The following is a 24,079-nucleotide window of genomic DNA, read 5'->3' on the forward strand; positions in this document are numbered from 1 at the left end:
TTTTGATTCTGTTCTATTATATATAGGGAATACCTCCCCCATCACTGTTATATCTGAGTATCTTCTAGTAGTGCACTAAGTGACATTTGGTCTTAACCTCCGAATAGGAGTTGTGGTGGTAAACAACTTAATTAGTTTTAATAGACAGCTGGACAAATTTTTGAATGCAGTTGTGTGATGAGGTTGCTTGTGATGGTAGGGGGCAAGGTTCAACAGCTCTGGAGCTCACTTCTAATTTATATCTTATGTGGGAGAAAATGAGTTCTCACTCTGAGGTTGGTTGCAACATGCTAGAAGCAACAAGCCGGGGTGTCCCTCCTATTCTCTGTCTGTGGCACATAATTGTGTAATCTCTTGTGGGTTGTAATACTTGCCTCTCATTTCGATTTTTGAGTTTAGTCTGCAGGTCCTGGGTGATGTTGGCGGTCTGTGATATACAGGAGGTCAGACTAGAAGGTGTAATGGTCCTCTCTGACTGTAAACTCTGTGACTTTGTCAGCAGGGTCCACATGATCACGTAGTGCGTGCAGGCTATTGTGACACCCTGGCTTGTTGCAAACTAAGTGTTTGTGTAGACAAGCCCTCAGAAAAGGCATGTTAAAAAAGAGTGTCTTGCACGTGGAGCACACGGTGGCGAGGTTTGTGATGATCGTTAGTTCCTGGGGGAGTTCATTCCATAGTCTAAAACCATGAAAGCTCAGTCTCTTGCACAGGTGAGCTTTACCTTATTGCAGAAAGTCCTGCTGTGCCTAAGGAGTCGAGTCATGGTCCTTGTTCCGGAGTTTTAGTGATCTTTTAGATATGCTGTGCCCTGGCCATTGAGTGCCTTCAAGATAAGAACAGAGACCTTGAACTTGGCTTAACGTTCTATGGGAAGCCAGGGTACAGAGCCAAGGACAGGTGTGATGGTCTACATTGCTGAGGAGATGCACTGAGGTGTTCTGTACTAGTTGGAGTTTCCTAATGGATGATGATTTCATAACCACAGGGCTGGCCTTAGGGCGCCGTAGCCACGGGGGCGCCACAAGGGGCTTGACCTTCCCCAGACTGGTGATGGCTGGACTCCTCTCTTCTCCAGTCCCTTCCCTGCACTGGGCCGGCGGGCTTCTCCCCGCCCCCACTCCCCTGGCCCTCCCTCCCTCGCGCCTCATCCGGCCAGCTGAGGGCTCCGGCTCTGTCCCAGCCCTGGGGAGCCCAGAGCGGCGCGGCCGGGGCTGGTCACTGGCGGTGTGGCCCACTGCTTGCTGCCCAGAGTGGAGCTGAGTCCCTCCCTGCCTGCGGTCCTGCACCACTTGGTCTCTGGCGGGGGCTGGCCGGGCTGGGACCAGGAGGAGCAAACTTCCATGTGGGCGGGTGGGGGGAAGCTGGAAGGGGGACTTAAAGTGACAGTGTGTTCACTTTATTTTGACCATCTCTAGTTGCATATATCTGTATGGTGTCTAGCACAGTTGGGATCTCATCTTTGATTGCAGTTCTGAAGTGATACCGTAATATAAATAAATAATAAAGAGAAACATGGAGCACAGAATTTTATTCAGATTTAAAGATTTTCATTTTATTTGTAAGCTCATTTAGCTGTAGATACTTGTAATTTAGCTGAGTGTTGTCTGAGAAACTGATAGTTCAGTTTGCCCATGGTTCTAATCCACCAGAAGGGAAAAAGCTGATGTTAGACATTTAAAAATGTATTTGGATTGAAAAAAATACACTTTTAGGGATTTTTTAAAATTAAATAAATGGAAGGAAAGAATATTCCAAAATGGTTCATTCTGGCCTAAAAATACAATGAATCTATGAAGGTACTTGAAATGCTTGAAAATTGAACATTTCCTCAAGTATGCTCAGTGAATTAATGCCAGCTTAGAAACAAAGCTGAGTGATTGATATTTGAGAACCAGTTATTTGCCTAGAAATGTACAGAAGTCTCAGTAAATAGTTCCTTAAATATTTTCAAGTAATTGATTTTTCTTCATAATTTAGTTTTTGTCTCTTTCCAATTTGTTGAGTATATTATTTTTACTTGTATGTATTATATCTGTCTTTTTTTACAGGGCTTAACAGGAACTTGTGCATTTTTTCTAAGGACTACAGATAAAGCAATAACTACAGCAAATATCTCTCAGGTCAGGCAAAAATCAGATAATGTTTACAGCTTGCTAAAAATTTAGGACTTGATCCTACAAACCTTTACTCACACAACTAGTCACAATGGAGTCAGATAAAGCAGCAGGGAGTATTTGCATGAAAAGGGCTACTTGGATATGTTAGGATGTTCCTTTATGATCTGGAAAAATATTTACAGCCTAGCAGTGTTCTGACGTGAATAATTATGCAGGTAGCTATTCACAGGATTTATGATGAACATCAGAAAAGATGTAATAACCCATTGTATGAGTAAAACTCCCTTATTTTCTGAAGTGAAAATGTAAAATTCAATAGAGAAATGTTTAAACCTGTAGACTTTACTCATATGACTAATTCTTACTCATGCAAGTAACCCAAATAAAGTAAATGGGGCTGATCACATGAGTAAGGGTTGTGGGCTGAGGCCTAAGTCCAGAATCATAATCAGAGGATTAAGGAAGGATACTTGGGATTCAGGCCCAGTCGTCTAAGCCGGTGTGAGCAAACTTTTTGGCCTGAGGGCCACATCTGGGTATAGAAATTATATGGTGGGCCAGGAATGCTCACGAAATTGGGGGTGGGGGTGTGGGAGGGGGTGTGGGCTCTGGGGTAGGGCCAGAAATGAGGAATTCAGGGTGCAGGAGGGGGCTCCGGGCTGGGGCAGGAGGTTGGGGTGCAGGCTTTGGGGCAGGACTGGGGATGAGGGGTTTGGGGTGCAGTAGGGTGCTCCGGGCTGGGACCGAGGGGTTCAGAAGGTGGGAGGGGGATCGGGGCTGGCGCAGGGGGTTGTGGCACGGGGGGGTGGGGTGGGTGAGGGTTCCGGCTGGGGGTGCAGACTCTGCGGTGGGGCTGGGGATGAGGGGTTTGGGATGTATGAGGGTGCTCTGGGCTGGGACCGAGGGGTTTGGAGGGCAAGAGGGGGATCAGGGCTGGGGCAGGGGGTTGGGATGCGGAAGGGGCTCGGGTGCAGGCTTTGGGTGGTGCTTACCTCAAGCAGCTTCTGGAAGCAGCGGCATGTCTCCCCTCCTGCTCCTCCATGGAGGCACGGAGGCGTGGCTAGGTGGCTCTGCTGCTGCCCCGTGTGCAGGCACCACCCCTGCAGCTCCCACTGGCTGCAGTTCCTAGCCAATGGGAGCTGCAGAGCCAGCTCTTGGGGTGGGAGCAGTGTGTGAGCCTCCTGGCTGCTCCTATGTGTAGCAGCCAGAGGGGGGGACATGCCACTGCTTTCAAGAGCCATGCGAAGCCATGGCACACACGGAGGGGGCCAAGCCCCAGACCCTGCTCCCCAGTGGGAGCTCAAGGACCGGATTAAAAGGTCTGACACACCAGATGTGGCCTGCGGGCTGTAGTTTGCCCACCCCTGGTCTAAGTGGACTCAACATAGCAGTGAGTCAGTGAGACACTGAGTTTATTGGTGAGTGAGGAGGTCAATATTGTGGAATGCACTTGGAGGAAACAATGAGATAGACCTGTCTGGGGTAGGGAGGAACAGGTGTTTTGAGAGAGACGAGGATAAATGAGTCAGTGGAGTCTGAGAAGGTGGTTCCATGATGTGAGAACATGACGTTTTGGTGTATCCAGGCCCCATTTAATCTTTATCCACGAGTCAGAAGGACCCCAAATGGGAACAAATCAGTAGAATGCAGGAATAAAGAGAGCTCTGCGGGATGTAGCTACTGAAGCTAGTGAACTTAGTCTTTCTAAAAGCCAAGAAATATACATGAATACCAGCAAATGTCTTAGATTGCCTTCACCTTATCTAATAAAATATCTATAACAGCGCCATTACAGAGAAGAGGGGGAGAGACGTTTTCAGCAGAAATTTGAAAAAGGAGTTGAGGATGCTCAGCATAACTCAAGATTGTGTCCCTTCCATTCCCCGATTTCAACAGAAGCACGTTTCTGGCTCTAAGGCCCTCTGTCAAAAAAATCATTAAACTCGTGTTTAACTTAAGTATTTGCTTAACTTTAAATGCTTTTCTGAATTGGAATGGACTTAATTTTGTGCTTAAATGCTTAAGTATTTTGCTTAACCAGGGCCTAAGTTAGCACACAGGTGAAATTGTGGCTTTGTTTCTTTAATAATTTTAAATTGTTTTTGTATTTTGTGATAATTTAAAATTAATTGATTTATTTTTTCTTTTAAAACAAGGTGGTGTGACTATTTACTTTAGATTGTTTAATTTACCCCTCATCTTGAATCTGGGTGCATTAAACATCTGTGCCCCAATCCTGCAAACACTTATGCATGTGTTTAAATTTAGTCACATGAGTAGTCACCCTACTAATGTGAGTAAAGCTATGCTTGTGTTTTAAAAGTTTGCAGGATCAAGTCTTGGTAACACACAAACACAGTTGTTACTAACAATTGACTGCAAGCCTTGCTTTCCTCTACTCACTGTCAATGCAAGTTCCTTTTCAGCTGCACAACCAAATTATGCAAACACCAAATTGAATAGATGCACCTTTAAAAACATTTAAAAATAGATATTCCCTAAAACTAAAAGCAAGATATAATCCAAAGCATATGCCTACCCTATACAGCAAAATACAATTAAAATCTTTCAAGACATTTGGAGGGATTGTCATTTTCAGGAAACACTGAAATAGCTTTATAAAGGGAATCCAAACATGACAAATTTAACACACAAATAAAAAAAGAGAGTCTGAGTCTATACCCTTCCGAACTATTGATACATTTATTTTTGTAAAAGCTGATGAATTCTGTTGCACAGCTTCTTTCCTCATTCATCACTAATGGGTTAATGCCCCCCCACCTATGGACTTCAGGAGTGGTCGAGTGTTGCTTCTGGAGACTCCAGGACTATGCCATTCCTTCATCTGTGGCTACCAGATTTTCTGCCTTTGGCAGTAGAGCAAGTTCGTGGTTTAGTTTTTCCCAACTATTTTATTTTATTTTCATTGTTATTCATTTTTGTGCAGTAGTGATTTATCATCTTCCTCCCTTCCTCTGCCTCCTCCCGTGGGTGGGGTAAAGACCAGTGTGATGGTCTCAGCCACCTGGATCCAGCACTGCAGTGCCTCCCTGCTGGACTCCTCTGCCTCCACTCAGGCATGGCAGAGTCAGACAGGAATGTCAGGCCCCCATCCTGCCCCAAGGAACCGGGACTCCAACATGAAAACGCCTGATTGGCAACCTCTGAGCTTTTGGTCAGGGAATATAAGGACAAAGAGGACACTAGGAGGCAGCTTCCTCGGTAAGTCCTGCAACAGACCTGGCTGGAGGGAGAAAATGTCACTGAAAGGACCCAAGTTTCTCCCCCACATACTGAAGTGGGTCCTTGACTCACTCAGGAACGAAGCAGGGCTCCTAATCTGCTCCTCTTCCTCTCACTGTGAATTGAGGGAGTCTCATGGTACTCAGGGATAAGTGCTGCGAACCCCAGAGACTTTGGGTCACAAAAAGGAAAAACAATTGTGTCCTTCCCAAGGCAGCAATTTGTATCCTTAAATGAACATGTGAGGAGAAGATCAGGGGTTAAACCCCTTTTCCTTTGCCTTCCCTCCAGAAGGAGTGTTTTCTGGGGCTTTTCTCCTGTATACAGGCTCTCACAGTGAGCTGAATCAGGCTCACCACCCTTTGCCCCCCGTCGTACGTCTGGGTTTGCAGAAAAGCCTGGTCCTCTTGAGCAGCCCTGCCTCAGACTGCTGCGTAATTGGAACTGTGCCTGGCTGGCTCTCAACCCAAGGATCCTCTCTCTGTCACAGACAAGGGCTCGGGTTCAGGCAGAAGTGGAATGGGATTTGTGCCTTGTGATCAGCCATAAACCCTTGCCCTGCCAAGGAAAAGGGCTGAGTCTGAAAGGCAGGGAAAGGTCTCTATCTTGCTGACCACCCCTCATCTGCTTCACAGACTGGCTCCACAAGCAAAAGGCATATTTGAGCTGGTGTGTGACCAGAACAGAGGCACATGCAGACTCTGTTCCCACAGAGGTGCACCATCATGGGATTATAGAGGGGTAAATGAGAAATCCCTTCCTATGTTCAAAATGATCCTGATTTACTGAATAAAGCCCTGAGCAGTAGTAGGTTGTTCCTGCAGTATTTATTTGCATGCTAGCCAGCCTGAGGGAGCAGGCAGGCAGCCTTTCAGGCTCCCAGAGATATCTAGCAAGCTACTTCCCCAGTTGCGGTATTTGGTCCATTACTCTTCCTTGGTTCGGTGGTTTCGAGGTCATGTTGAATAACATAGTACCTCTCCTCTGTAAAAAGCCAGGGGAAGTACCACAGTTGCACCACCAACCGCCTCCACACAACTGGCTGTACTCTTCCAAGACAGGATGCCAGTGTCCTGCAAGGAACTCATTAATATTAATGAAACATCTTCCCTTTCAAGCATTATTAAATACACAGTTTCACATAGATGCCTCCTTGAGACCCATCATAACATCCAAATGAGGCCATCTGATTGAAACCAAATGTTAAACTAAAAGTCATATAAAACCAAAGAAATGTTGTAAGTCTGGGGAGCCTAACACTGGTGAAGCTGTAGTTCTATAGGTGAAAGACACAGTCACACCCTCAGAAAGGGACTTCCTTCCAAACGTGCCCATAGACCATAAAACTGATGCCACATTGCACAGCAATTTCAAAGCTTCAGTTAAAGCTTTGCAGAGCAAAGGTTTTTCATATATTCAGTAAGGAAAGCCCACTTGGTGTAAACAAGTGTCTTATCATCTAGCATTAGGAACCTGGCTTGGAGTGAGACATCTTAGGTTCTGTCCTGGTCAAATCCTTGATGTGATTTGTGATGTGCAATGGTTTCCAACTTGATGGGTACAAAGAAGCCATGTTACACTCAGGACAGCAATCAGTCATCCTAAACAGATACCTTTTGAATCCAAACTTACAGGTTAGGAACCATTTGGGGAAACAGTAGAGAAATTAGTAACTGAGAGTGCACAGAGACTTCAGTCTTTGTTATCAATGCCAGCACAGCAATCCGACCAACTCCAATGGTATCCAAAAAGAGACTTTTCCGCTGGCAGAGGGAAAAGTCAGGAGCAGAAGTTTCCAAAGAAATCTGGATGTATTTTCCTCCAAAACAAAAAAAATTGTCAGCATGACAAAGATAAAGAGCATTTGTGTATGAGAATTCACAATTCCTGTACAAGACTCTTCCTTCTTATCCATCCTCTGCACCTAGAGCCTTGAGAAGGTCATGTTGGTAGTAATCACAGCAAGGGACAGGTCACAATTTACACACTTATACTCCATGTATAGACAATTTACCAATCTGTAGCCTGTCCTGAGAAACAGACCCATTCATTACTGGGCAGCTGCTGGAAAGGATTTGTAGCTACCACTTCTTCAAAATCAAGAAGAGATTTTGATCCCAATGCTGAGAGTTGCTCACAGGGGTCAAAACAGACAAGGATCTGGCCATAATTTTACCACGATGGTAGAGATTAGCAAAGAACCAAAATTTCATTGCATCAGTCACTTCGTGGCCGTGGTCATTCATAGCCAATTGTTTCCAATGGCTAGGATTGCACATGTGTTGTGTTAGCTTCATTCCTGAGTGGATCTTTCAAAATGTGCTTGCAGAAATTCCTTCTGAAGACATGGAACTATGCACTTGATGCAGTGCAAAATTAGGTGTCATTCTCAGATCACATCTAAATATCCCTTTGTGGGTAGGTAAGTACAAACACACTGAAAGGCAACCCAATTTTTACTTTAGACCCTTTCATACTCACTCTGGACACAAGCTTCCCAGGGTCGGGAGCATACTTGGCAGACAAATTTCCAAAATCTCAGAGAATGAACTAAATGGTTCACTTTGACATCTCTATCAGTGGCATGTATGAACAGCAACACCTCTCCCATCTTGTTCATATGGTATTAGAGCAGTTGGCCATCGAGTCCAATATGTTGACTGTGACAGTGGCCTGTATCAGCTGCATCAGTAGAAGGTGCAAGAAACCATGCAGTGGGCAATTACAATGCCCTCAAGAGAAGAGAAATCACCTACTTTCCATTAGAGGTTGGCTTATAACTGAGGCATGAACGTTTAGTGTAACCAGAGGTCAGACTTCTCTGTGGCACAGAAAATAGTTTTCTGAGCAGAGAAGAATCTGCAACCTTTCAAGACAGTTCACATAAAGGACACAGAAAAGAAGGAAAAGGGAGAGTTAGTCCTTCTTCCCATCCTCTACTGGCCTAGAAGATGCTTTGGACTTACTAAATAGCCAAGGACACCACACTGTAACTTCAGAAAAGGCCAAACCTCTTGAAGCAGGAACTTCTTCATCTAGACCAGGAACTTAAGCAGGAACTTAATCTAGACCATCTACACTTAACAGCCTGGGCATCAGAAGAGAAGTGTAGTTCAGCGTGGATTCTCCATTAACCTCAGATACAGTTTGGTATCCAGACACAACCGGGATATTTCACTCACTGATCTGTTCAAATTTACATTTCTGGTGTGAGGGAAAACAGAAAGCTCTTTGGGATAGGGACTGCCTCTTTGTTTGTGCTCAGCAAAATGGGGCCTTGGCCTCCAGATGCTGCCGTACTATACATACAATATTAGTCACAAAGTTCTGGTGATCTCAGCTATGCTAGAGTTTCTCCAGAATGGTTGGTTGGAGTCCTACAACCAAGCACCATAGAAACATGGGTATCAGCCCTAGCAGTGATCTGTAGGTAGGCACATTAGACTCTTCATTTGAGTATCATAAAATGCCACGATTAATCAGAATGACAGATTAGACAAGCCTATGACTAGCCTTTCTAGTCCCCATTACCTCCAAAAGCAGATTTTGGAATTAATTCCTGTATCTATACAAGAACCATGTTGTTGCTGTCATGAGCAAAAGGTGGTGGTTAAAGCATTCTGCCCATGGTAAGTTCTTTGCACAATTCCTGCAAAATAGTTCTCCCATCATTTTGTTCTAACCCTTGATGCTGATTTGATAGGCTTGATGCATGAGCATTGCTCGTTTGCTATTCATCTCATTCGATCCAAAATGTCAAGGTCTTAGGGCCTCAAAGTTGCTTCATGCAAGATGTTACAATCCTGCATCAGTTGACATGCTAGGCATCGGGGAAAGTATTTGCAGAAATCCCTTGGGCATTGGAGAAGAAGTGTACGAGCCTCACCTGAGAAAGAGTTGCAAAATAAGTCTCCATTTCTCTGCAGAGGCATTCTTTGGTAGGAAGGTGCTACTAGGTTGGGTCCTACATAACTCCTTTGTGTACAAAGATCTTGCTTTATATGTGGGGGAATGTCCATTCCAGCCTGCATTTCTACTATAATAATAATAATAATAATTAAAACACTGCTTATCTTTCCCCTATTACTTCTTTGAATCACTGCCTGCTAGTTCCTATTAGTGATGAATGAGGAGAAAAGCTATGCACCAGAATGAGAAATTTCTTACCTGATCGTTTTATTTCTGTCAGCAGCTTCTCTCTGAGTTCAATGCATCCTAGTAGTGTGGTAAAAGACAAGAATACTTTTTTTCTGTACAGAAAGATTTAGACATATAATTCTCTTAAGGTTTATCATGGATTTCACTCACCACTGTGGCACCTCCTGCTGGCTGTCTCGGGGATTAGCACTGCTAGCCAGTGTGCCCTCTCCTGGCGGTGCCTCGCTCATCATTGTCACCGCCTGCAAACCTGCCTCAGTCCAAATACTGCAGCATCCTCTTCATGACTTAACTCTCCTGTATCACTGTTCCCTGCACAGCCTCTGTAGGTTGCTTTTAACCCCTTCTCTGCCAGTGTGGGGCAGATACCCCATCACAAGTTTATTTAATACATTATATCAAATTATTGTCTTAATGCTAACAATTGGTTGCTGGAGCATCTCTGTCTTTGGAAAAACTCTTTTGGTGACTTGAGCTGAAGGGTGTGTCTTAGTCCTGGAGCCTCCAGCAACAACAGTGAACTGCCACCAAATTCCATAGTGGAGATCATGAACACATTAGTGATGAATGATGGAGAGAAGCTGCTAACAGAATACTATTAGGTAAGAAATTTCTCATTCCTAAAATTTAGGTTGTAGTCTATTTACATCCATTCTTAAATGTGCCTGAAGTTCACTCGGTCACAAAACTGCAGAAGTTTCATTTAAATGCATTCTGCTAACTATTTTTTCCCCCCAAAGGAGGTGAATTTTGGAATGTTTGATTGTACTAATGGAAATATCCTTCAGGGCCTGGAAATTTTCTTGGCCCAAGTCATGGTACCAGCACTTAAATCTCAGCAGGTAAATTATCAGTATCTTTTTCTTAACAAACCTATTTTGAGTTATGTCTAATAGCTGTTTCTATCTCAGTTGTAAATCAGATGAACTAAAACAGAAGTGTCTATCAAAGGGAACAGAGAATGATATAAGAGTCTATATTAGGATATGCACAGGTCCTGACATTTTTATCTGGGAGTCAGAAATTCATATTTCATATTCATGGTTCATATTTAAAAATACCATGACTTAAAAATAGCATAATAAAGTAAGCATGATAAAGCAAGAGCATAACAGTGAGTGTGATGCTAGGGTAAACTGGAGTAAAAAGAAGCGTCAATTTCTCTTGGTTGCAACATAGTTAGGCCCATGATTTAATCCAGAGACGTGTACAGTTAGAAGGTCTTCAGCACTTTAGCACACCCTGCAAGCCCCAGCCTACTGGAAGTTTCCTGGTTTTGTGGCGCTGTTCAGGGGTTCTGATTTGGTCTGTTGAAACTAGAGATGGGACCAAATTAAAACCCAACATCTGAATATATTCAGATTTTGCAGCTTGGGCCTTGTCTCTAGTAGGAACAGAGACACCCCCCCCCCCCCGGTTTCATTAGAGCCAATGACGTGGACATTCTGGCCACTTCGCCACATCTGCACTCTGCTGCTTCTTTCCTTTTGCCTCATCCACGCATACTCCTGTTGTCTTGCCTCCCTTGTCATTGTAGCTCAATGTGCCCTTCTTATCACAATGCAGTATGCAGTATTGTGTCCATCTTCAGCAGGGACCCAGCCGTGTGGGATTGCCAAAGCTCCAGCCCCTCCAAAGTAATTGGGTGTTACGTGGTCCAGATGCTGCTCTTTTGATTTTCTTTCATACTGAAGTAGGGAGAAAGATTAGTATCCAACTTCCTCTCTTCAAAGGGAGCCATTGTTCTGGAGTCAAGCTGAAAAGAAAGCCCAACAAGTCACCTTGAGAGAGAGAACTCAGAGCGACATTTCATTACCATGAGGTCTTTGTGCTCATTTGTCTCCTCTGCAACCTTTTGTCTCACCTGCCAAGGCTCTGAGAGTGGGCCAGCCGAGTTTCTTTCAACAGCAGTTGCAGTCAGAAGCATAGATGTCATTTTCCTTATAGCTTTGTGTCCTTGCCATAATGCTTTGTTAGACAGTTGACTCTGATACAAGACAACTCCATTTTGACTACCACTATAAATACACAGAGCTGCTAAATGCAGTGTTGCCAAGTCTCATAATTTTATTGTGACTTTCACAGTATTTGGTGTTTTTCTTATAACCTCAGCTGTTGGAATCAAGAGATTACATGAGAATGTCAGCTGTCATTATGTAAAAAATAAGATTTTTACTAGAGCTGTTGATTAATCACAGTTAATTAAAATTAATTTCGATTAATTGCAGTTTTAATCGCACTGTTAAACAATAGACTACCAATTGAAATTTTATTAAATATTTTTGGATGTTTTTCTGCATTTTCAAATATATTTATTTCAGTTACAACACAGAATACAAAGTGTACAGTGCTCACTTTATATTATTTTTTATTACAAACATTTGCACTGTAAACATTATAAAAGACATAGTATTTTTCAGTTCACCTCATACAAGTGCTGTAGTGCAGTCTCTTTATCATGAAAGTGCAACTAACAAATGTAGATTTTTGTTGTTGTTACATAACTGCACTCAAAACCAAAACAATGTAAATCTTTAGAGCCTACAAGTCCACACAGTCCTACTTCTTGTTCAACCAGTCGCTAAGACAAACAAGTGTGTTTACATTTATAGAAGATAATGCTGCCCAATTCGTATTTACAATGTCACCTGAAAGTGAGAACAGACATTCGCATGGCACTTTTGTAGCCAACATTACAAGGTATTTACGTGCCAGATTTGCTAAACATTCGTATGCCCCTTCATGCTTCAGCCACCATTCCAGAGGACATGCTTCCATGCTGATGACGCTCATTAAAAAAAATGTGTTAATTAAAATTGTGATTGAACTCCTTGGGGGAGAATTGTATGTCTCTGGCTCTGTTTTACCCACATTCTGCCATATATTTCATGATATAGCAGTCTCGGATGATGACCCAGCATGTTGTTCGTTTTAAGAACATTTTCACTGCAGATTTGACAAAACGCAAAGAAGGTACTAATGTGAGAGTTCTAAAGATAGCTTACAGCACTTGACCCAAGGTTTAAGAACCTGAAGTGCCTTCCAAAATCTGAGAGGGAAGAGGCGTGGAGCATGCTTTCAGAAGTCTTAAAAGAGCAAAACTCCGATGCTGAAACTACAGAACCCAAACCACCAAAAAAGAAAATCAATCTTCTGCTGGTGGCATCTGACTCAAATGTTGAAAATAAATATGCGTCGGTCCACACTGCTTTGCATTGTTAGCGAGCAGAACCCGTCATCGGCATGGAAGTATGTCCTCTGGAATGGTGAATAAAGTATGAACGGACATATGAATCTTTAGTGCATCTGGCCTGTAAATATCTTGCGATGCTGGCTACAACAGTGCTATTCGAACGCCTGTTCTCACTTTTAGGTGACGTAAACAAGAAGTGGGCATCATTCTTTCCTGCAAATGTAAACACACTTGTTTGTCTTAGCGATTAGCTGAAAAAGAAGTAGGACTGAGTGGACTTGTAGTCGCTAAAGTTTTACATTGTTTTATTTTTGAATGCAGTTATTTTTTGTACATAATTCTACATTTGTAAGTTCAACTTTCATGATAAAGAAATTGCACTGCAGAACTTGTATTAAGTGAATTGAAAAATACATTTTTTTTGTTTTTTACAGTGCAACTATTTGTAATAAAAATAAATATAAAGTGAGCATTGTACACTTTGAATTCTGTGTTGTAATTGAAATCAATACATTTGAAAATGTAGAAAACATCCAAAAATATTTAAATAAATAGTATTCTATTATTGTTTTAACAGTGTGATTAATCGCGATTAGTTTTTTTAATTGCTTGACAGCCCAAATTTTTACCCAACTGTCAGGGGATTGGTGTCCAAGCCTGGCAGAACCACGTAATGGCAATACTCTGGACTGTGTTGCCCAGTGGCAAGTCTGTAACTGGAGCTGGGGGGAACCTGGGTCCTCCTTGCTCCACTGGGTTCCAGCACAGGGTCCAGTAAATTGTAGTTCAAAATATTTGGCATAGAGGTTTGACACTCCTATGTCTGCAACCTGGGCCACTTCTTATCCTGTCTTCAGTTCCTCTGTTGGTGCCACTGGTTCATTTCAGAGTCCCCTCTGCAGTCCTCTGTGGTTGCGCCCTGTAAAGTCTTCCTCTCTCAGTCACAGCTTGTCATTGTCAGCCTCCATGGTTGAAGGGCCTGCAGCAGCCCAGCAGTGGGGCCTGGTCCTGGCCACGTGGAGCCTCAGCGGCTTCTCAGCAGGAGCCTGCACTACACAACTGCTCTCCTTTGTGGTCTGACTAGACTGATCTGAGCTGCTCCCTTTTGAGCTCAGCCTCCACTGGAAGTATGCCCAGCAGAGGCGGCTGGCCGTGGCTTTCTGCTCCTTAACCCTAACCTCCCCACTGCAGGGCTTGTACACCCCATCACACCCACAAACATAACATTAATATGCCCATATAAAGTCGAGCATGCCAAAGCACTGAGTAATATATTGTAAGGGGTCCTGTACTTGCCAGGAGATGATCTGATATGAAAGACATCTCTAAATTGTATGGTTCTGTGAATAAGCAATACTTTTGTAATAAACACAATACCTTTGTTTAATATTTTTTCGTGCATCAATCATTTTCAAATAATCAGCACTGGGGAGCTGTGAAAGAAGGCTTGAAGAACAGCCAGATACAAGACTTTCTGTATTCTGTGGATAAATTTGTGGGTACCTTGTCATCAGCAAGACAGAATTTAGAAGATAAAATTCAGCTGCAGAAGGTGGATATTGAGAGTTACCTCAACAACTTGCATAACCCATCTGACTACATAACAGCAGGTCAGTAATTCCCAAACCTGAGCTGGCTGAGGGAGATTCCCAAACCTGAGCTGGCTTTTGTAGGTGACAAATCTGAGGAACTGTCACAGATTGAAGTGTCACTAGAGGAGGTTTTGGAATTAATTGATAAACTCAACATTAACAAGTCACCAGGACCAGATGGCATTCACCCAAGAGTTCTGAAAGAACTCAAATGTGAAGTTGCGGAACTATTAACTAAGGTTTGTAACCTGTCCTTTAAATCGGCTTCGGTACCCAGTGACTGGAAGTTAGCTAATGTAACGCCAATATTTAAAAAGGGCTCTAGGGGTGATCCCGGCAATTACAGACCGGTAAGTCTAATGTCGGTACCGGGCAAATTAGTTGAAACAATAGTTAAGAATAAAATTGTCAGACACATAGAAAAACATAAACTGTTGAGCAATAGTCAACATGGTTTCTGTAAAGGGAAATCGTGTCTTACTAATCTATTAGAGTTCTTTGAAGGGGTCAACAAACATGTGGACAAGGGGGATCCGGTGGACATAGTGTACTTAGATTTCCAGAAAGCCTTTGACAAGGTCCCTCACCAAAGGCTCTTACGTAAATTAAGCTGTCATGGGATAAAAGGGAAGGTCCTTTCATGGATTGAGAACTGGTTAAAGGACAGGGAACAAAGGGTAGGAATTAATGGTAAATTCTCAGAATGGAGAGGGGTAACTAGTGGTGTTCCCCAAGGGTCAGTCCTAGGACCAATCCTATTCAATTTATTCATAAATGATCTGGAGAAAGGGGTAAACAGTGAGGTGGCAAAGTTTGCAGATGATACTAAACTGCTCAAGATAGTTAAGACCAAAGCAGATTGTGAAGAACTTCAAAAAGATCTCACAAAACTAAGTGATTGGTCAACAAAATGGCAAATGAAATTTAATGTGGATAAATGTAAAGTAATGCACATTGGAAAAAATAACCCCAACTATACATACAACATGATGGGACTAATTTAGCTACAACGAGTCAGGAAAAAGATCTTGGAGTCATCGTGGATAGTTCTCTGAAGATGTCCACGCAGTGTGCAGAGGCGGTCAAAAAAGCAAACAGGATGTTAGGAATCATTAAAAAGGGGATAGAAAATAAGACTGAGAATATATATTGCCCTTATATAAATCCATGGTACACCCACATCTCAAATACTGTGTACAGATGTGGTCTCCTCACCTCAAAAAAGATATTCTAGCACTAGAAAAGGTTCAGAAAAGGGCAACTAAAATGATTAGGGGTTTAGAGAGGGTCCCATACGAGGAAAGATTAAAGAGGCTAGGACTCTTCAGCTTGGAAAAGAGAAGACTAAGGGGTGATATGATAGAGGTATATAAAATCATGAGTGATGTTGAGAAAGTGGATAAGGAAAAGTTATTTACTTATTCCCATAATACAAGAACTAGGGGTCACCAAATGAAATTAATAGGCAGCAGGTTTAAAACAAATAAAAGGAAGTTCTTCTTCACGCAGCGCGCAGTCAACTTGTGGAACTCCTTACCTGAGGAGGTTGTGAAGGCTAGGACTATAACAATGTTTAAAAGGGGACTGGATAAATTGATGGTGGCTAAGTCCATAAATGGCTATTAGCTAGGATGGGTAAGAATGGTGTCCCTAGCCTCTGTTCGTCAGAGGATGGAGATGGATGGCAGGAGAAAGATCACTTGATCATTGCCTGTTAGGTTCACTCCCTCTGGGGCACCTGGCATTGGTCACTGTCGGTAGACGGATACTAGGCTAGATGGACCTTTGGTCTGACTCGGTACGGCCATTCTTATGTTCTTATGTTCCTAAAGGAGAAATATTATGTGATCCAAAACAAAACATGGAAATGAGAGTATTTATGGGAAGAGAGATGTTCCATGTTCTCTATGCTGTTAGCGACGATTTCCCTTAAAAGGTTTATTCGTCCTCTTCCTTAGAGCAATATTTCTTCTGCTTGATCTTAGAAGTGGAGTATAATTCCAAGTTTATGATCTTGAAAATTACTGAGATGTGATAAAATCATCACTATGACCATCCAGTTCTGCAGGGTGAGGGAAGCTCAATAAGGTGGGTTTGGAGAGGATAGCATAGAAAGGAGTATCAGCTGCTACATATGGAATGCTCCTTACTTTCGTTGGTCCTCAGGTACACTAGGTACCCTATGGCTCTGAGATCCATGAATTGGGGGCATAGCTGGATCAGAGGGCTTGACTTGGGGTATGGCCCCTCTCTACAATAGTGGCCTCCCCTCTCTGCCCCACCTTCCTTGTCATCACATGACATTTCAGTGTAAAATAATGCTGAGCCAATCACCATTATCATATCCCTTGCTACATACTAAAACCCTCTTAATGGGAATGTTTTGGGGCAGCTGCCAGTAAAAAAAAAAACCAACTATAGCAGTAGGGCTACTTACTAAGGGATCCTGAGTCACCGAGTGCCCTGCTCTCCAGTGGATGGCACAAGGTCTGAAAGATTTCCCTCTGGATCTCGGGTAAGCTGCACGTTTGAAGGGCCAGGAGCCCTGGTCATAATGCAGAGGGCAAACTCTACACTGTCTCCGCTGATGGAACAATCTGAAAGACATTTTGATTTGAAACATGCAGAGTTTTCTGGTCCCTATGTGGATTGTCTTCCACCTTTGGGATAATGTGGTCCTCTGACTTCACTGGAGGATGAATGGAAAGAGATGGCGGGGAAAGAGAGAACCCTTGTTTAACCACAAGTACAGTTATTAACTAAATATGGTTAATGTATCAGTAGATTAATTTAAATTGTTAGTTAGATAGGCTTGGCATTTTTGTTGGATATGAAAATCCCACATGAAAAATGCAGCAGTATTCCAGTGCCTTTTAAGTATACATCTGATTTTGAAGTTATGCCTGTGCTAATGGAGCTAAAGCCTAAGGTCCTTGCTCAGTTTTATTTCATTTGACTTTGTTGGGAATTTGTGGCATTTGCCTGGGTATGGACTGAGCAAACCCTGCACAAGGACTTTAGGATATATTCCTAACAAATTAGGATTGCAGGGAATATACACTGTAGGAGCTCCCTGCATGGCAGTGTACAGAGGGTAAATAGGTGGGTGGCAAGGGAGGGAAGAACAGTGGCAAGATAGAGGATCTGCTGCATGGATTCTCTAGTCATCTGCCCCAGGATTGGGATGAATGGTGGGCTACTTTGGACTAAAGAAGACTTCCGAAGTCAGCTCTGCATCCAATCTGGAGCCAGGCAGTGAGAATTCTTCTACAGAATGTTTAAATCTGTGTATGTTTCTTGGCACTTATTAGTAGAATGCAATTTTTGTCTTGTGGTTTTAAAGGCAGTAACATCGAGGTAATTGAGAAACTTGAAGGAGTGCTTATAATTTGGATCAAACAGATTGGACAAATTTTGGTGGAAAGTGAACAAATGAGAAAAGAAGCTGATGACATTGGCCCAGCTGCTGAACTGGAACATTGGAAATCGAGGATGGCATCATTTAACAGGTTAAAGCAGTGCATTATTTCTCCTGCAGCCTAAAGGACATTTTGTTTATAAACATGAACTGTCACTTGAAAAAAAAATTAAAATTTATTCTTTTTTTCAAAGCCTTTTAGATGAGATCAAGAGTCCAAGAGTAAATAAAGTTCTAAGTATTCTTCAGGCAGCAAAATCAAGACTATTAAAGCAGTGGAAAGAACTGGTAATGACTGTGCTTTTAATAGAAATAATTTCAAGTCAATTAAAAACATGCTGCTGCGCTTATGCTACATTTGGAAATGAACCCACGTTGCTAATAATAGTTTGGGGATGATGGTTTTTATGTATTGGGCTTTATTCTCTCTTTGATATAAAAATGTAATACCAATTCTCTGGATTTGGAGTCAAGCACACATATCAGGGGGCGGGGGCAACTCTCTCATACATTGCCAGTTACACAGGACTGTGGGATTGCCAGGAAGGGGATAGAGGAGGTATTCGCTACAGGCCCAGGCTAGTTTTACCTCGGGCACTTACTACATCAGACATATGGACACCTGATCCAAACTTAACAATGCAAATTGCAGACAGTCCAGAAAAACAGACTCACAAGCTATGTGCAGGTGACCTGAGATTCAAAAGCCACTGAATGCACCAATAGAGGAGATTATGGCAGACCTGCTGTTTCTGCCCATCAGGATCTTCTACTCCTTAAAGTGTGGATCTGCTTTGAGAATAGTCTGTGGAAAAATGGTACCTTCTTACTCAACTAATCTTGCTGTGTGTACTCAGAGTAATTTCTGCTGACTTTTGTGGTAAAAATAGTTTTTGATCTGTTATCCCTGCAGAGCCAACACATGTAAGAGATAGTGAGCTGGATCCCTTTCTTCCTGTGCAGCATCAACAGAATTATTTATCAAGTTCAAATCAGTCAGATCTGTATAAGCTGTTGTAGACAAAACGGATACACAGGTGTCACTGAGGGCCTGCTTTATTAAGGTGATAGTGTATAAGAAGGGAAGAAGCCAGTATATTTTAGAGCCTGAGCTGGTTTTGCAGGGCTGGCAGTTAGAAAAATAAACCGTCTCTATGTACATTGAGCACATTCAATATTGCCAGCCCTGAACATTCAAACATTATGAGTCAGGCTCCCAAAACTATGATATTGGCTAAAAAATCATGAGATTTTACAAAGTGATAACATTGTGCTCTGTTTATTTGCCTCCTAGTTTTTGAGCTTTTAGGGATTACGTTTTCAAGATGTTTTTTTTTTTTTTAACCATGAGGACTAGAAATTTACTTTAATATATGTCAGCTGAAATTCTGTTGAAATCTCATGACTGCAGGAGCTGTCTTGTGATAAATTCATGATAGTTGCCAGCACTGCTTTGAAAAATATACAGTTGAAAGGCAATAAACATCGGATCCCAGAATGCCATTTTTACACTTACTTTTCAGAGGAGAATTGCAGTTTAATCAGGCAAAACTCTGTTAACTTCAGTGAGGAGTTTTTTCTAAATTGGGATGTATAGTCCTGTCCAAAAGCTGCTGATCATCAGGTAGCAGTTATTAAATCTAGAGTGGGGCAGATCTTGCCAATTCTTACTCCAACAAATTGTCTCATAGATTTCAGTGGGAGTACTTTTATGAGTAAAGGTTTGCAGGATTGGCCCCTGTATTCATTCTTCTTTTAGTAACATGCGTTGAAAAGGTAGTGAGCCCACAGAGCTTTGTGTGATAACCCTAAATCATGAGTGGGCAAACTTTTTGGCCCCAGGGCCACATCTGGGTGGGGAAATTGTATGCAGGGCCATGAATGTAGGGCTGGGGCAATGGGTTGGAGTGCAGGAGGGAGTGTGGGGTGTGGAGGGGGTGTGGTGTGGTGTGCAGGAAGGGGCTCAGGGCAAGGAATTGGGGTGCAGGAGGGGTGTGCGGTGCAGGGGGTTCGGGTGTGGGGTGCGGCAGAGGGCTCAGGGCAGGGAGTTGGGGTGCAGGAGTGGTGTGTTGGGGCTCAAGGCAGAGGGTTAGGGGGCTAAGGACAGGGGGTTGGGGTGTGGGGTCCAGGAGGGGCTTGGGGTGTGGGCTCCGGCCCAGCGCCACTTACCTCGAGCAGCTCCGGGGTGGCAGCAGCGTGCAGAGGGGCTAAGGCAGGCTCCCTGCCTGCCCTGGCCCCGCACTGCTCCCAGAAGTGCCAGCATGTCCAGCAGTGGCTCCTGGTGGTGGGGTGGGGCAGGTGGCTCTGCTGTGCGCTGCCCTGGCCTGTGGGTACCACCCCCAAGCTCCCATTGGCCGCGGTTCCCTGTTCCCGGCCAATGGGAGCAGCAGGGGGAGGTGCCTGTAGGTGAGGGCAGCGCACAGAGCCCTCTGCCCCCCCCCCCAGGGGCCACAGGGACATAGTGCCGGCCGCTCCTGGGAGCGGCACAGGGCCAGAGCAGGCAGAGAGCCTGCCTTAGCCCAGCTGCACCACGGGGCTGGCAATTCCTTGGTCCGGATTGAAAGCCAGATCTGACCGACGGGCTGTAGTTTGCCCTCCCCTGACTTAAGTGCTATTAATTTTAGTTGCCTTTTGCCTTTCAGGATGGTAATGTAACAAATGCTGCCAATGAAGCTAAAGACAATGTAAAATATTTATATACACTGGATAAGTTCTTTGGTCCACTTGGTAAAGCCTCACCTGTAAGTGTTTTTTTTTTTAAAATAAAGCGTTTAGAGAGTCTGAAACTTAGAGAAAAAAGAGCTATTATTCCCAGCGGGAGAATGAATCTCCCTTTCCATTTTCAAATGTAATGCCCGAACAATTGTTGAGTTGAATGTATAGATTTCAAAGAACCCCCAGAAATGGAAAAATACTGCTTCTCATGCAGGGCCAGCTCCAGGGTTTTTGCCACCCCAAGTGGTGGAGGAAAGAGAAGGAAAAAAAAAAAGCCATGATCGGCAGCACTTCAGCTTTACCGCCGCTTCATTCTTTGGCGGTGGGTCCTTCCCTCCGAGAGGGACTGAGAGACTCGCCACTGAATTGCCACCAAAGAGCCGGACGTGCCGCCCCTTCCCCTTGGCCACCCCAAGCACCTGTTTGCTGAGCTGGTGCCTGGAGCCGGCCCTGTTCTCACGTAGCAGACGTCTGCCATTGCAGGTGCCAATGCAGAGGCAGGAACAAATCAGGGTGATATTCTCCCAAGCCCCACCCACTGCTGGTGCTGAAAGGAACTGCCATTGATAGTAAATTGTGCAGACCTGTCTAATATGATTGTCCCTTTAGTTCCTTGCGTGCATCTCTTCAAGGTTTGCAGTAGGTTTTCATATTTACTAGTTTTTAGGAAATTTGAATTGCTCATTTTTTCCTTTCCCGTTTGTGACTTAGGCAGCAATAGTGGAGCACATACCCAGCTTAATGAACAGTATTCATATGATTTACAGTACATCACCGTACTATAATACATCGGAACAGATGACTTCTCTTCTCCTCAAAATCACTAACCAGATGATTAATACATGCAAGATATATCTAAGTCAAGGTGTTTTGAAAATCTGGGACCTGGACAGGTAACATGACCTCTTACTAGTTTTATCTTCTTCTTTAGTTAAGACTAATCGAAAATTCATAGGTTAAATATGAACATTATTACAAAGTAATATTGTGTAAGCCCTGATTCAGCCAAGTAACTAAGTTTTTAATTTTGAGCATGTGAATGCTTCCATTCACTTCAGTGGGAATACTTAGAGTGCATAATGTTAAGCACATGTGTAAGTCTCTGCTGGATCAGGGCTTTTACTATATAGATTGCCATTAAAATGCAAATAGAACAATTAAAAAAAGCTATTATTTTGTCATCATGACTTTCTTGATGCAAAGCATGCTAGAGGAAACTAGGAGTAGGAACAAAGAGGTTCTTCGGAGAGAAAACCCTAGGGAAAGGCAAGCTGAGAAAGCTTAAGCTCAGGGTTATGCTTTGTGTGTACTTAAGTCAACAATAAAGGCAAACACTACGAAGGGGGTAAGTTTGCACCATATTCAGTGTGGGTGTGTACTCTGTTAGGAGCAGAGTGGGAGCTTGCTTGTACTTCTATTGCTCTGCACGTGTTGCTACAGGAACTCAGTGTGGCGAATGTTAACTTTGCCAGATTTCATGGTGCCAATGTAGCTTCTGACCTAGGAAAGCTGGATCCATAGTAGACTTGCAAGTTAAGTTAAAGCACACTCGGATTTTTTTTTGGAGACTTTAGTTCTGTTCTCTCTTGCTCTGTTTCCTTTTTATCATTTATGATGGCTATTATTTGTTGTCTTTTGTCTTGTACTTAGATTATAAACGGCTTGGGTCAGGGACCATTTTCCTGTGTTTGTACAGCACCTCGCACAGTGGGCTCCTGTTCCATGACTCCTAGGTGCTGCTGCAATACAAATAATAAATAATAAAAGGGAAACAGACAGATTAATGGGGGAATACAAGGAAACAATGAGACAATGTTGATCAGCATGATAGGCTGTGGCGTCAGCACCAGCTGCCTAATCGTTGTCAATTTTTTTGTAGCATCATGGCAAAGGAGAGTTTAAGGAGGAATTTGAAGGAAGACAATGAGATGGCTTTATGGATGTTCATGGGAAGCTCCTTCCATGAGTGAGGGGCAGCATAAGAGAAAGCACAAAGAAGGAATAGGCGTTAGAAATTAATATTAGTAATGGGAATGAATGTTCATTGCAAGCTGTGCAGGGTGTCCAGTGTGGATAAAAGGCCAAACGGCCATCTTCCAGAATTAAGAAAGACTTGCACCTTGTGCTTATGGGTGAAGGAGAGACCTGATGTCTTCGCAGTCCAAGCGATCTCTTTGGTACCCTCTGTCACCCTTTGGGGGAGAGGATTCAGAAGAGTGAGTTGAATCCTACAGGTAGGCAGAGGAGAGCCTACCCAGAGTTACATGTTAAATCGTGGGAGCCCTATAACTCACTGCACTGGACCTACTTAAATCCCTGGTATGTGACAGATGGAGCAGATTGCACAGATAGAATCCTTCCCCAGGGCTAATAAAGTTGTGGCCTCCTGCTTAAATCCATCTCTGTGTCTGTCCTCATTCACCTATGTGTACTGATCAATGGGGTGAGAGATTGTATTTGTCATGGCCAGAGAAGAGGATGTGGCAATAGTGAAAACAAGATGGCGAAAGCCTGGACGAGAGTTTTCTCTTTGTGGATGGATAGAAAAGACTGCATTTTAGAGATCGTCTGCAGGAATAAACAGCAAGTTTTAGAGACAGCCTTGATGTGAGGATCTAGAGAGAGGATCAAGTCAAAGATGACACCTAGATTACAAGCATGAGTGACATAAAAGTAATTCATACTGAAAATTTCTAGTTGCTCTTTGTGTGTAGAAAAACATAATTATGTTTAACCAGCACACGACAGAATATTGATATGTACATTATAAATAAGGATAAGATTTTGTCATGGTTATTTTTAGTAAAAGTCACGGACAGGCCGCGGGCAATAAACAAAAATTCATGGGAGCCTGTAACCTGTCAGTGACTTTTACTGAAAATAAAAGGGGGTGGGGAAAATGACAGCTGGAGCCCTGTCATGGGGCGGCGGGGAGAGACTGGGGGGACTGACAGCCAGAGCCTCACCATCACGAAAGGGGACACAGTTCTGGCTCCGGCCCTGGCCGCAGCCAAAGCAGTGAGGAGAGAGGGGTGGGGCAGGGTGCACAGCCCCCGCAGCCACAGGGACATGTAGCCCTGGCTCCAACCCCGGCTGCAGCAGTGCACAGCCCTGGATCCAACCGTGGCTGAAGGGGGGAGGTGTGTGGGGTCCACACAGCTCTGGCCCTGGCTGCAGTCACGGGTGGGGGCTCTCCAGCCCTGGCCGCAGTCACGGGTAGGCAGAGGTGAAAGTAAGCTGGTACGCTCCGGTACGGCATACTGGCAAGAGCCGGTGCGCTGTACCGGGGCGGATCGGCTTCCCCTGGCGGCAGTTTAAAGGGCCTGGGGCTCCCAGCAGCGGCTGGAGCCCCGGGTCCTTTAAATTGCTGCCAGAGCCCTGGGGAAGCGGCGGTGGGGTTCGAGCGGCGATTTAAAGGGCCTGGGGCACCTGCCGCAGCTACCGACCCAGGCCTTTTAAATCATCCCCGGAGCCCCGGGGTAGCGTTGGTGAGTCTCCAGCGGCTTTTTAAAGGATCCGGGGCTGCAGCAGCCAGTACCACCCTGGCCCTTAAAATAGTCGCTGGAGTCCCGCTGCCACCTCCCCAGGGTTCCGGCAGCAGGGCTCCGAGGACGATTTAAAGGGTCCAGGGCTCAGGTAG

General features: G+C 43.9%; 1 protein-coding gene across 1 annotated transcript in view; it reads left to right on the forward strand.

Moving 5' to 3' along the window:
- Window positions 1-24,079, forward strand: part of LOC120397507 (dynein heavy chain 5, axonemal-like) — a 289,224-nt gene that overhangs the window by 21,954 nt on the left and 243,191 nt on the right. The window contains exons 10-16 of the mRNA XM_039523452.1: window positions 2,052-2,123; window positions 10,262-10,363; window positions 14,138-14,324; window positions 17,650-17,815; window positions 17,919-18,012; window positions 20,367-20,465; window positions 21,151-21,332. Of these exons, the coding sequence (XP_039379386.1) occupies window positions 2,052-2,123; window positions 10,262-10,363; window positions 14,138-14,324; window positions 17,650-17,815; window positions 17,919-18,012; window positions 20,367-20,465; window positions 21,151-21,332 (902 nt within the window). The remainder of the gene's footprint in view (window positions 1-2,051; window positions 2,124-10,261; window positions 10,364-14,137; window positions 14,325-17,649; window positions 17,816-17,918; window positions 18,013-20,366; window positions 20,466-21,150; window positions 21,333-24,079) is intronic.

This window comes from Mauremys reevesii, linkage group 2, assembly GCF_016161935.1.
Source record: "Mauremys reevesii isolate NIE-2019 linkage group 2, ASM1616193v1, whole genome shotgun sequence".
In the NCBI taxonomy this organism is placed as follows: domain Eukaryota; kingdom Metazoa; phylum Chordata; order Testudines; family Geoemydidae; genus Mauremys; species Mauremys reevesii.